At 43.9% G+C, this 11,944-nt stretch overlaps 1 protein-coding gene across 10 annotated transcripts in view; it reads left to right on the top strand.

Annotated features, from left to right (window-relative positions):
- The first annotated feature begins 418 nt into the window (after positions 1–418).
- The window catches only part of carmil3 (capping protein regulator and myosin 1 linker 3), a 79,213-nt gene continuing 67,687 nt past the window's right edge, over positions 419–11,944 (top strand). For 6 of the 10 annotated variants that reach the window (XM_054626510.1, XM_054626488.1, XM_054626504.1 and 3 more), the window contains exons 1-3: positions 424–556; positions 1,752–2,009; positions 4,837–4,931. In XM_054626510.1, the coding sequence (XP_054482485.1) occupies positions 1,952–2,009; positions 4,837–4,931 (153 nt within the window). In that variant the 5' untranslated portion in view covers positions 424–556; positions 1,752–1,951. Of the gene's footprint in view, positions 557–1,225; positions 1,530–1,743; positions 2,010–4,836; positions 4,932–11,944 lie in introns of those variants that run through there. The other 4 variants (XM_054626457.1, XM_054626449.1, XM_054626471.1 and 1 more) reach the window with 4 other exon arrangements.

Genomic DNA, 11,944 nt, shown 5'->3' with positions numbered 1-11,944 from the left:
GTTGAATAAGCGATTTTTAATCACAGTTAGGATTTCATGCAAATAAAGGTTAAATAATATACAAAATATGGATACATAAATTGATCACTATTTACTAAATAAGTGTCACATTCTAAAAAAAATAGAGTAAACTATATTACGACCAATACATTTTTAAATAGTTAAATCTAAATAAATAATTAAATTATAATGAAACGCTGTTTTTTCATTCCTATTTTCACATTATAAGTGTTGAGTTCAATTTTATATCAAAATACTGACTTTCAAAGGTCTTAATTTAATTCCCCCACCTTTAATGACTATGGAGCCGTCCTCAGTGACCGCCCCCCTCACCTTCCAGCCAATCACACTCTGTCTCCCAGCAGACTAACTAATTAACATGGCACTAGGTTGTCCAATTTAGTCACAACAACCAAAGTAAAAGACTCTGGCGGTGCACGGAATCTTTCTGAAATAGGTAGAGTAGTACATTGGAGAACGAGGGGTTGGTTTAGGGTAACGTTAGCCTATGTGTGTCTTTCTCTGAGAACACCTTCGGACTCACAGCGCTGCAGAGGTAACACTGAACTGACCAGCTAGCCGCTACTGTCATCACTTTTTCTTCATTTTGATACTGAGTTATATAAACAAGCTCACGAGCCAACCAAGCTAGTTAGCCGGCTGGTTAGGTAGCATGTGTAGCATTGGTAAGCTAAATAATAGAAGACGTTAGTTGTTGTACTGTAGTTGTGCACTGCGGTGATACTAACGCCACGCCCGAAGTTTGTTGTCGCTCGAGCGCAAGCTAACGTTAGCTAGCGAAAGTTTAGTCACGGCTGGTGAGGCTGCTAGGTGATTGGCTAACAGGTGAGGGGGGCGTGTCCGGAAGACAACTGAAAATTAAGACTCTAATAAAAACAAGAAACAACCAAAAAAGGTTTTGAAAAAGATTACTTAAAATAAATACATAATGATTGAGTAAAATTTTAAAACATTAAATTCCTTTTTAAATTGTATTTATTTTTAATAACATTTGGTGTGTTGTGTTTTATTAATGTATTCATTTATTCATTCATTAATCCATTTATTTATTCATTCATTTATTTTTTTGGCCTTCATAAAAACAGCTACTACAAATAAGACAGTGATAACTTAAAAACTCTTCACTCTTAAACTCTTAAAATGACAGCCTTACGTCTGGATAGATTCGGTCAATTAGTGTGGTCGTAATATATTTGGATCTTGTTAATCAGGGATTACAAGACATCAGGGGCAATAGCTCTTTCAGCTGATACCCTCCTTGATTATTTTTTTGATCGATTACTCTCATTACCGTCCTTCTGATTTCCTAACTTGATCCATCTAAGTTTCATTAGCTGCCAGTGATTTTCAGTACGTGTTTGTTTATTACTCATCCATCTCAGATCCCCTTTAGCCAGACAACCTGGGGTCCTCAAAGTAATTCAAACACCGACAAGTATCAGTGGAACATTCTGTGCTGTGTAAGTAGCACATATGTCCCATTTCGTATCCATGATCCCTGAGATGAGGTAATAACAACTAAATCTGGACCACTAATCACTCTGTGTTCAACTCAATGCTACCTGAAGGATTTTAATAATAATCAATTTTTTTAAACAAAATTATGAAACAGTGGCACAACCTCTAACCCTTACATCCCCCCATCCATCCATCCATCTCTCTCTGTTTCTCTACCCCCCCCCCCTCCCCCCCCTCTCTCTCTCTCTCTCTCATGTGCTTGAGCGCTGAAGTCGGAGGCGCTCCTCGGGTATTTGCCAGTGCGCACTACAGTATCTCCGCACACCACCACGCAGTCCGGACCTTTTGCTGCTGCGCCCGGAGCACCTGCAAGCGCGGAGGGAGGGAAACACAAAATAAAAAACGGGGCACCGAAAAGAGGCATTAGAGAGCGGACAGAGGAAGGTGGCCGGACCTGCGGGAGGAGCGCACCATGGCCTCAAAGGAGACCTCAACGGTGGGCTTCATCAACGTCAGCAGAGAAATCACAGGTGAGCTCGAGCGTGACTTCTTTTTTTTTTCTCACCGGTAAACTATGTTTTCGACCTCTCTTTGAGAAGGGGTGAGGAGAAGGGGTGGCGTGAGGTTAGTTTGCTTTTACTCAGCTGCTCTTTCAATCTGCCTTTCTGCGCGTTTTTAATTTGAAAGGAGTAATCGATATTAGATTTGTAATTCCCATCGATCTCGCAGCGGAGAGTGTTCACTTTCCGATTGATTCGGCACAGGCGAGCAGAACTGCCGTGGGATTTATCGCGCACAGGGGTCCTGTTGTGCTCTCAAGAGTTATTTTTGCAAGTGTTTCTGCGCGTGTGTTCGTCCTCATTAGGAGTTGGTTTTTTTTCCATCTCTTTTCCTTTCTCTCTTCGGGTGGCGTGCGCGTGGGAGTTATTGTGCGACGGGGAGCGCTTTGCGTGCAGCGGGCAGCATGGCTTCAGCTGCACACAAGCTGAGCTCCTCTCTGCTTTGACTCTACAGCACACACACACGCGAGCGCGCACACACACGCACACACACACACACACACACACACACACACACACACACACACACACACACACACACACACACACAGCGCACACACACCAACATGTTGGGCTGGTGTGGTGTTTAAGAAGGATAGTGTCTCTCACTGCTAATTATCCAGACGCAGCGAGTTAAATCCCGCTGTTTACCAGCTCAACCTGGTCGAGCTCCGTCTGTCTGGCCTGGTGATAAGATGCAAGGAGGCTTTAGGCCATTAACACACCTGCCAATGGAGGACAAGATGGGGAAGGGGGACTTGGGTTCATGGTGATGGGGGAGTCAGATGCATCAAATTGTCAAAAAGGCAATTGGGATATGAGAAGGATTTGAAGTGTAAAAGAGGGGGACTGACCCATCCTGCTTCTTCTTTTTCCTCTTCCTCTTCCTCCCCCTCACCTCTCCTGCCCCTCGTCACCCCTTTTGGGAGCAGATGCCGAGGTCACACCAGCAGGCCTTGGGGGCGCCGCAAAGTGTTCTAAAAGGTTTAAACGATTGGGTCTTACCCGGCTTAACGTCAACAACTCTCTGTTTGTCTTCGGCTGATCCTTCCTTCGATCTGCCGGTGTGATCCACACATACCCAACTCCATCCCCAATCGTCCTCCCCGCATCTGCTGCTGCTCACTCAAGCGTGAGAGCCAACTTCACGGCTTTTGCCGGATGTCGGAAAGTGAGATTTCTGGGTGTGCAGCACTCCGGGTGAGAGAATTGGTCATATTGTGACACAATGGAGCATCGTGACACAGCATGACGTGCTGTATCTCCATCTGGTGGGCTTACGTTAAGCATGGGGTGTCTCCCCCCCTATGCTTGATATGTGGACTGCAAATATTCACACAGCCGGCAGGCATATGTGCTTGTTTGCAGTCTGAGGATATAGGTTGACATTGTGTTTGAATAAAGGAGCAGGTTGCATTATGTTGGTTGTTGTGGAGGAGATGTAAATAGAGGAGGCCTCTGATGCGGTTCACTGAGCTTCAGTAGGACAATGTGGTGGGGTGGAGCAGAGGCCCCTAAAGATTGCAGCTCTATTTCTTGTGGTCGCTTCTATTGAGATAAACTGGGCTGCTCATTTTTTTTTCTCTGAGGCTAAAAATAACCCAGTCATGAGTCCTCCTCAGCGAGAGGTGTATGTGTGTGTGTTAGTGCTCGTCTCTGCCTGTTCTCAAGTTTGTGTCTTTGTAGCCGTCTTCTCGTCTTTGTTACTGTTCACCCCTGTGTGGCTGTCTTTAAAGAAATAATCCACCAGTCCATCTCTAAACTGAAGATCAAAGACAAAACATGGCGACAGCATCAACATTGCAATTTCACTGAGATATGGGCACATTTTCCCGGATTTCTTTTTATACATAGCTACTTTTAAATATTGTACAACTCATTTGGATGTAAGATTTCAAACAAAGGCTCTCTGATGACATCTTCACTAGCCCCTCTCACACAGCCTATTCAACGCGGGAATGTTGCTACGCTAGCAGCCTCGCTGTTCTGTATAAAATGTACTAATATGGAATGTTGTTCCGCCATTAAGCCGGCAGTGGAGGTTTTAGCAGAGCCGAATCGACGTCCGTATAACAAGGTACAGCCGCCATGGCGCGACTTCACAAACCCAAGACGCCGTTGTGTCACATGTCACGCCGGCATGCTATTTAAAAACACAACACAGCAGCATCTGGGGCAGCATTATGTGGGCGTTGTTCGGTTCAGTGTAAAAGAGAAAGAAAGTAAAAAAAGATCGGCCCGGTCTGCTTTGAGTAATGGCCGTTATGAAATTCAGTGATTCCACTTTTTGCACAGTCACACTGAGCTGTAGACTGAATCTAGAGCACCACAGCAACCCCTTGTGCACAATATTGGCTTATTTATCAATATATGCTAGCAGTTACTATTTGTTGCCTATAGCAGGAGCCCCATTGTTTTCTGTTTTCTTTTGTTGTAGTGAGTCACTCCATGAATAGTAATGTGATGTGTCCTCATGTTACCTCACACATAGATGGAATGACCTAATGGAGCCCATGTAAAGTCTAAAGGGGATCCCTGATGTCCGAGCAGTATCACCTAAAATCCTGAGTTAAGATATCAGTATTGGTATCAGCAGAGGAAATCGATGCATCCTTAATGTATCTCCCCTCACATATTCATTTTTTTCCCCCGTCTAATTTTTCACCCAGCTGTACACTTGAATTTATGGTTTTCCACCATAAAAGCTTTTTACAGTGTTTCTGGGTGCATCTCGGGGCGGCGCTTCTCATTCCGTAATGTGTTTACATTATGTAATGTTCTCTGCTCTTCTCTCCAGAGAGCATCAGGAAGGCGCTGGACAAGCAGGCCATTAAGTTTGTGCGCGCCATCAAGCAGGACACCAGGAGCGGCAAGACGGAGGACAGGATTCTGGTGAGAGATGCCAACACCCCCCCCATCCCCCACGTCCTGTCTCACACCAGGTCACTTGAAAGAGTGCCTCATTTTTAAAGTGAAAGCTCCTTGGCGTGTGCGGTGTTGAATATGGAACGGAGTGGCCGCGGCTCTTTGCGGGCAAAAAAATCAATGGAAGCTAATTGCGTTAATTGAAAGAGCTATAAGAAGTCACAGATTACCATCCCCGAGACAACAGACGCGTTGAAAATCAGGCTTAAGACAGCTGCTGCCTAAGCAGAGTGAAGTGGACATGGCCTACTGAGTCCGTCCTCAGAGTTTATTAGATGTGGCAGGATGGCCTTAATGCCACTGGCGTGTGCGTGTGTGCGTGTGCGTGTGTGCGCGTGTGTGTGTGTGTGAGCAAGCAAGCAAGCTTGACATGGTGGGCATCAAAAAAATTTTTTTATATATATATCTGAAGAAGAAGCTTGTATGCCAGAGGGTGTGTAGGTAGCTTGCGATGTGTTCGAGGAGCTCGGGCGAGCCAAGGCCACCTCTGTTATTGAGGAATTGTCAATTAGTCAGCCACCTTAGTGACTGATCAGTTACTCACACGGAGTTGCTATGCGTGAGAGCGAACAAGAAAAAGACAAGCTGATAAGCGAATCACAACTATTAATCAGTGCTTCTCTCAGTTTTTACGTCCCTGCTATTGTTTTCTCTTCCCCATCTCCCTCCACGCCTCCATCCATCTCCATCATTACCCCCCCCCACCCCCTTCTATTTTTTTGCCATCTCTTCTCTTTGTTTCCTCTCCCTCCCTCCTTATCTGTCCATCTCAATTATTCTCTTCCCCTTCATCACCCTCCCTCCTCCCCCCAAACATGCCACTCGCCTCTCACATTCTCTCTTGTCTCTCCCCTTTATGCCCTTCCCTCTCCCCTCTGTATTTACTCAAACCTGTAGTAGGGTATTGAGCTCCTCCTTCCATCAGAAGCAATTCAATTAGCCTTATGCCTTATGAGAGTTTTATACTATCCAAATGGGCCTTGGCTGCTGCTGCCACTGCTCCAAATTCCTTCAAGGGAAGGGAGGAGGCTCGATGGATTTAAGCATTCATTCTAGCTCCTTGTCAAGGTCTCCCCCTCCTTAAAGGCAATCTTCTCACTATAATGGATACATTTGTTTGGATATATGAAGGGTGAACAGATGAGGGGGTTTGTAGATACACTGTTTGTTTCAGTCTCTGGGTACTGTGCACAAAACAATCACTCATGCTTGAAAATGTTGTACATGGTAGTTAGTGAAAGCTGAACATTTTAATATTGCTTTCTTATACGGAGGTGAATTTCAGTTTCAAAAATAATTTTTCCAAGCCTGGAGGCTTCAAGCGAGGCCCCCTTTTTACCTTTTTCCTACCTTGGATCCTTCTTTCACAGCTGAAGTAGATTTAGCAGGTCAAATCTGAACAGGGCCAAAGCTTTCGTCTTGATTTGTCTTGTTTGTTTTGTTTAGTTCGTGGACAGGAGGAGTTATTTTCTTTTTTTTTTAATTCATATTGACTGCATACAAGTCTTTGTTCTAGATCTTGCTCTTTCTTTCTCGCTTTCTTTTCCCTCAGGAGGCTGCTGGTATCCAGCTGTCTGTGCGTGTTGACTGTACCAGCCATCATGCTGCACCACACACACACACACACACACACACACACACACACACACACACACACACACACACACACACACACACACACACACACACACACACACTGCATCCCTCCACCCATCTCAGACAGACACAGGGAGGGCTCAGCATGACATCCACGCAGCACCCAGGGCAATGCGTAGGGGAGCATCAACATCCATGTTCCATCACGGGCTATGCATGCACAAACGCACGTACATTCACACACTCTCACGTGCTCACGCATATTGTTTGACATGTGCAGGAGGCATCCACGCAGACACACATGTTTCAGTGCATCAAAAGTTGCCTGCATACACACACTCTTACGACCATTATTAGATCACCCTATTTGCAGATTAGAGGCAACTCAGAAAAACAAAGCATCTTCAAAGGCAGAGAGGGGGAGAGAGACAGGGAGGGAGGTCGAGGGGGAGGAGTGGGTGTTTGTGATGGAAAAGGAGGGGTGGGGGGGGATATCTCTCATGTGTTGTGATGCCCCAGTTGCCGATTTGGCTCTTCCGCCACTTATTTATCCCGATCGGCCACTCAGTTTTATCCTCTGTTGACTCTGCGGTTCCAGCGCTCCCACCTTCTAATGATGGGCCTATTACTGGCTGAGACTGCCACTGTTTGACAGTGCTGAGCACACTCGGCCGCTTCAGACGCTTAGTTCCACTTAGGTTATGTGAAGGTCCCGCTCATGAGACTCTGGTAGAACTAAGGTTTGAGGTTGAGTTAGTGGTTCAACCTTTGAAGACTCGGTTGTGGTTGCGTGCTCAGTGGGTCCGCTTTTTTGGGATGTTTACAGCAGGGCTGTTATTTAGAAAGTCTGTGGAAGAACTCATGATTTATGGTCAGCAAACCTTTTTAAAGTTGTTGTTTTTTTTCTGCACAAAAACATTAATGCCTGAACCTTTCTATTTACTTGAACCACAATTTTCTTTTTGTTGTTGTCATTTAGCATTTCTTAGTACCCTTGGGCACTTATATTAAAAATTGAGATATCTTTGTTATTATGAGCCTCTACCAAATGTCATCATGATTGAGTGTGGCTTTGTTGAGTTATTCTTTCCCCAGTATGTTCAGTATCACCCTCTTTTTACATGATTACTGGCATATTTTAATAGAAAAGATTTAAGAAAAATTATACTGAGCAAATAATTGTAAGACTCCAGAACATTCCAAAATAATGTGCAGTTTTTATAAGAAAAAAAAAATGAAATAAAAAGTAAGCAGTATGTAATACCACAACTAGACTATGCTACTGATCATGTACAGTATTTGATAAGTACTTACAAAGTCATCAAATCCTTAACTAAGCTAATTAAAAAAAAAAATATATATATATACAACTCATGAGTTTGTATATATTTTGCCATAATTCCCAAGAAGGAAGGGACCTGAAAAGGCACTGCAGTGCACCCTGGGATTTTTGTTGGGGGGCTTAACATTCTTCAGACGAAAGTCAGAGAGATGTATAGCTAATATTTCAACAACACATCACGGCTCAAAAAGTGCTCCATCAACTAGTTGAGAAGACTTCTAGTACATTTTTTATTTCACCATAACATAATTCCACGAATGCCACTTCTATTATCGACTCTGTACATTGCAACTGTGTTGCTTTTTTTTTATTGACTTCTTCCTTACCTGAATTTAGAGTCTAAATAATTAACAGACTCTGTAGGGCCCTCTGAGATAAACTTGTGTTTGTGTGCTAAAATATAGATAAAATCAATTTGACTTTAAATTTGTAGCAGTTGGCAGTTCATAATAATAATAATAATAATAATCAATCCTTTATTAGTCCCACAATGGAGAAATTATTTCTCTGCATTTAACCCATCCCGGAGGAGCAGTGGGCTGCAATGAAGCGCCCGGGGAGCAACTTGGGGTTAGGTGTCTCGCTCAAGGACACCTCGGCATGTTGCCGGTAGAAGGTTCGAACCACCAACCTTGTGGTTACGGGACAAGCGCTCTACCTCATGTGCCACAGCCGCCCCATGGATGCGTGTTCTGGTTCACCGAGCATTTTGGGACACAATGAATACAAACAATTAAAAGTAGTGTAGAGAACATTGGTTCCAAGTTCTGCCTCATGTTTGTAGTTAATCAGCACCATCAATATCTTTCTGTGAGAATTCTTCTCTTCCTGTGTCTTAAACTGGACCTCATGAATCTCATTTTCCTTAACCAAGTTGTCTATGCTTGTTATTGTAATTTGCTGCCTTGGTTTCATTTTATCCCTTTCTGCCTTAATTTTTTTTACAATCTTCTATGTATCTTTTACTCCTTGGGGTTTTTAACCCTCATCGGCCTCAGTTAGTGTTTCCAGTCTTCCCGCTGTGCATCCTTTTTAATTACTGAATTCTAATGCTCTTTGGAATTGTTTAATTGCCTCTGTTCCTCAGAGTATCTGTCCAGTGTATACCAAATCACTGACTTCTTGTGCTTTACTGATTCACAGACCCTGAGGTAATTCATTGTTGGTAAATCCATGTGTATGAAGTTAGGATTCACATATTAGACCACTGGCTGTAAAGTGGAACTCTATAGAAATAGAATAAGAATAGAACAGAACTGTTTGCCGTGGTCATTTGACCAGGTCATAAAAAAAATGGCAATTGTCAGTGAGGCTGTTGAGTGAGTTACACTCTAGTTGGATAACTCTCTTCTGGCCTACGGTCCACATTAAGCTGGAGTTTTCCTTTTGTCTGTGATTTGTTCATGCTCATCGTGTAGCTGTTCTCAACTCCTCACTAGCAGCAGGGCAATGGAGGTAGTGCACGAACCTCTCCATGCTTCGTACTACTCTACTGCTCGTTTTGGTCTTTACTGCAAAACGCAAAGCAGTTAAACCGACTGAATGCAAGTCGTGGACTCACTGAGGTGGGATTTTGCAAATTCCATCCTCTGGTGCTCTTACAATAACAGATGTGCAGAATAACCTTCTACAAGTATGGCGCAACATATCCCAATACACAGTATTAGAGTTGATCCGATACAGACCCTATGGGGGAACCCCAATATTCCACTATTCGGATATTTGGTTCATCAATTTTGGTATTCGGATATTCTATGTTTTTTTTAGCAGCCCCAAGACATCGCAGTTTAGGGGGAAATGTCAAGCTGGTTTTGTGAAATTTGAGCTAGTCATGGTTTAATGTGGTGTAATGGGGACACTCGTTATTTGTAGGGATGGGTATCGTGAGGATTTTATCAATACTAGTACTTCTATCGATACTGCTTATCGGTTCGGTTCCTTATCGATACTGCTTATCGGTTCTTTTTGATTATTTTGTGAGGAGAAAAAAAGACAATTAAAAAAGAATGAACACTGCTTTATTAAAAGCTACTTGTCTGTGTTGTTATAAGTTAGTGTTATAATTTATAAAACAAACTTATAACAACACAGCTGCTCCCCTTATTAATAACTATGCATCAAACAACTCAATATACACTGACTGACTAGTTACCTAAATCCCTTTGTCGCCACTGTTCAGAATGGGTGCAGGCCTTTCACAATAAACTGTGTAACAGCCCTGTGACACTCGTGCACACTCTCCTGTGTCGTCTTCCCTGTAGCTGCTATTGTGAAGGGACTTGGGCTGGGACCGGCGGTGGTGAAGGGAGGGGGGTCTCGGCCTCGGACCTGGTTTTGTTGCATTTGAGACAATGATAAGTATCAGTGTGGAGCCGCGGTCCTGCTTCAGTGACAGGAAGAACTAACCAGAGAGAGAGCTGGAGAAAAGTTGGAAGCAACATCCAGACGTTAGTGAGTAAGCGTGTATGTGTGTGTGTGTGTGTGTGTGTGTGTGTGTGTGTGTGTAGGCAGAGGAGTGACTGTCAAGCCAAGAGGTGCCCCAACAAGTTCTTGGGGCAGTAAGGCGTAAAAATGTTGCACGCACGCACACAAACACAAAACAAACAAATGGAAATACACACACAGAGTCTCCTCTGCAACATGATGTCAACCTGCAGTGGGCCAGACAGAACCAACAGAGACGTGTGTGTGTGTGTGTGTGTGTGTGTGTGTGTGTGTGTGTGTGTGTGTGTGTGTGTGTGTGTGTGTGTGTGTGTGTGTGTGTGTGTGTGTGTGTGTGTGTGTGTGTGTGTGTGTGGTGTGTGTGTGTGTGTGTGTGTGTGTGTGTGTGTGTGTGTGTGTGTGAAAGTTAAGCACGACTCCGCCCCTTGTACAAAGATGGAGACAAAGGAAAGAGGTTAACAGCGCAGTTTTTTCCCGCGGAGATCTCACTCCGTAACTTCTAAAGTACCGATAGCAGAACCGTAAACTCGAACCTTATCGATACCCCGTCTATTTACTACTTTCTTATCGGTTCTGGTTTAGAATCGGGTTTCGGGGGGCATCCCTAGTTACTTGTAGAGGTTGGAAGAAGATATATGTTTCTAAAAGTTTTAAACATAAGCGGAGTATGTGTGCACATCATTATCCAGCTTTAGCCTTCTTATGACCTGTTTTCATTACTGAATCTGTTTGACGTGTTGGATATATCTTTCAAATGCATATTGTAGACCCTTCTGTCTGCTCTCCCTCTCTTTTGAAAAAGCTTTTTGTTTTTTTCCATAAATTACATAATGCTTATTTTAGTGAGTGCAGTTAGTGACAGTGTGGGCTCCTGAATTACATATTCAACTTTTCTGTACATTTTAAATGGCCAAACTGGGTCTTGCTTTCAGCTCCGAAGATGCTTTGTTGCAGAGAGACTCCAGCTGTGCGCCGCACTGTGAAAGAAAGCCGAGCAAAGCAGTAAAGCCCAGACAACCCGTGCTAGCAGCAGAGTTTTCTGTTCTTTCAGTCTCTCAACAACACTCTCATTTTTGTGTAATGGCAACAATTACCACTGCATGATCCTAGGTTTTCTCCTCATGGCTTTTCACCGCCAGACTGCTCGGCATGGAGTCCCTTTCTCTGCAAGTGTGCAGGATTTAGCATCTGACTGTGCGCTCCGTGCTGTAATTAGGACTGCCGCTTCTTTTGATTATGGTAACACATGTTGGTGGCCTATGGCGGACATGCTATGAAGTGTGACTGCTGACCTTCTCTCTTCCCCCATGAGAAGGAGAGAGAGAGTGTGACTGGAAGTGTGACTATCGTCAGGGCTGAGAGGCATCTCCAAGAGTCTCATCCTCTATTTTATCACTCCATCGTATTATTTTCTCCTCCCCTTAGCTGGCTCACTCTCATTGACCTGATCCTCCCGTATCCTCCCATCCTCTCTCTCTCTCTCTCTCTCTCTCTCTCTCCCCCACTTCTTCTTTCCTCGTCCATTTGGCCTTTTCTTCTTTTATTCCTCTCAGCCCATTCACCCAATCCCTACTTCTCCTCTTATACACTCTCATCTCAT

This window comes from Anoplopoma fimbria, chromosome 3 (assembly GCF_027596085.1).
Source record: "Anoplopoma fimbria isolate UVic2021 breed Golden Eagle Sablefish chromosome 3, Afim_UVic_2022, whole genome shotgun sequence".
Taxonomy (NCBI): domain Eukaryota; kingdom Metazoa; phylum Chordata; class Actinopteri; order Perciformes; family Anoplopomatidae; genus Anoplopoma; species Anoplopoma fimbria.
This window is presented reverse-complemented; position numbering and strand designations above follow the sequence as displayed.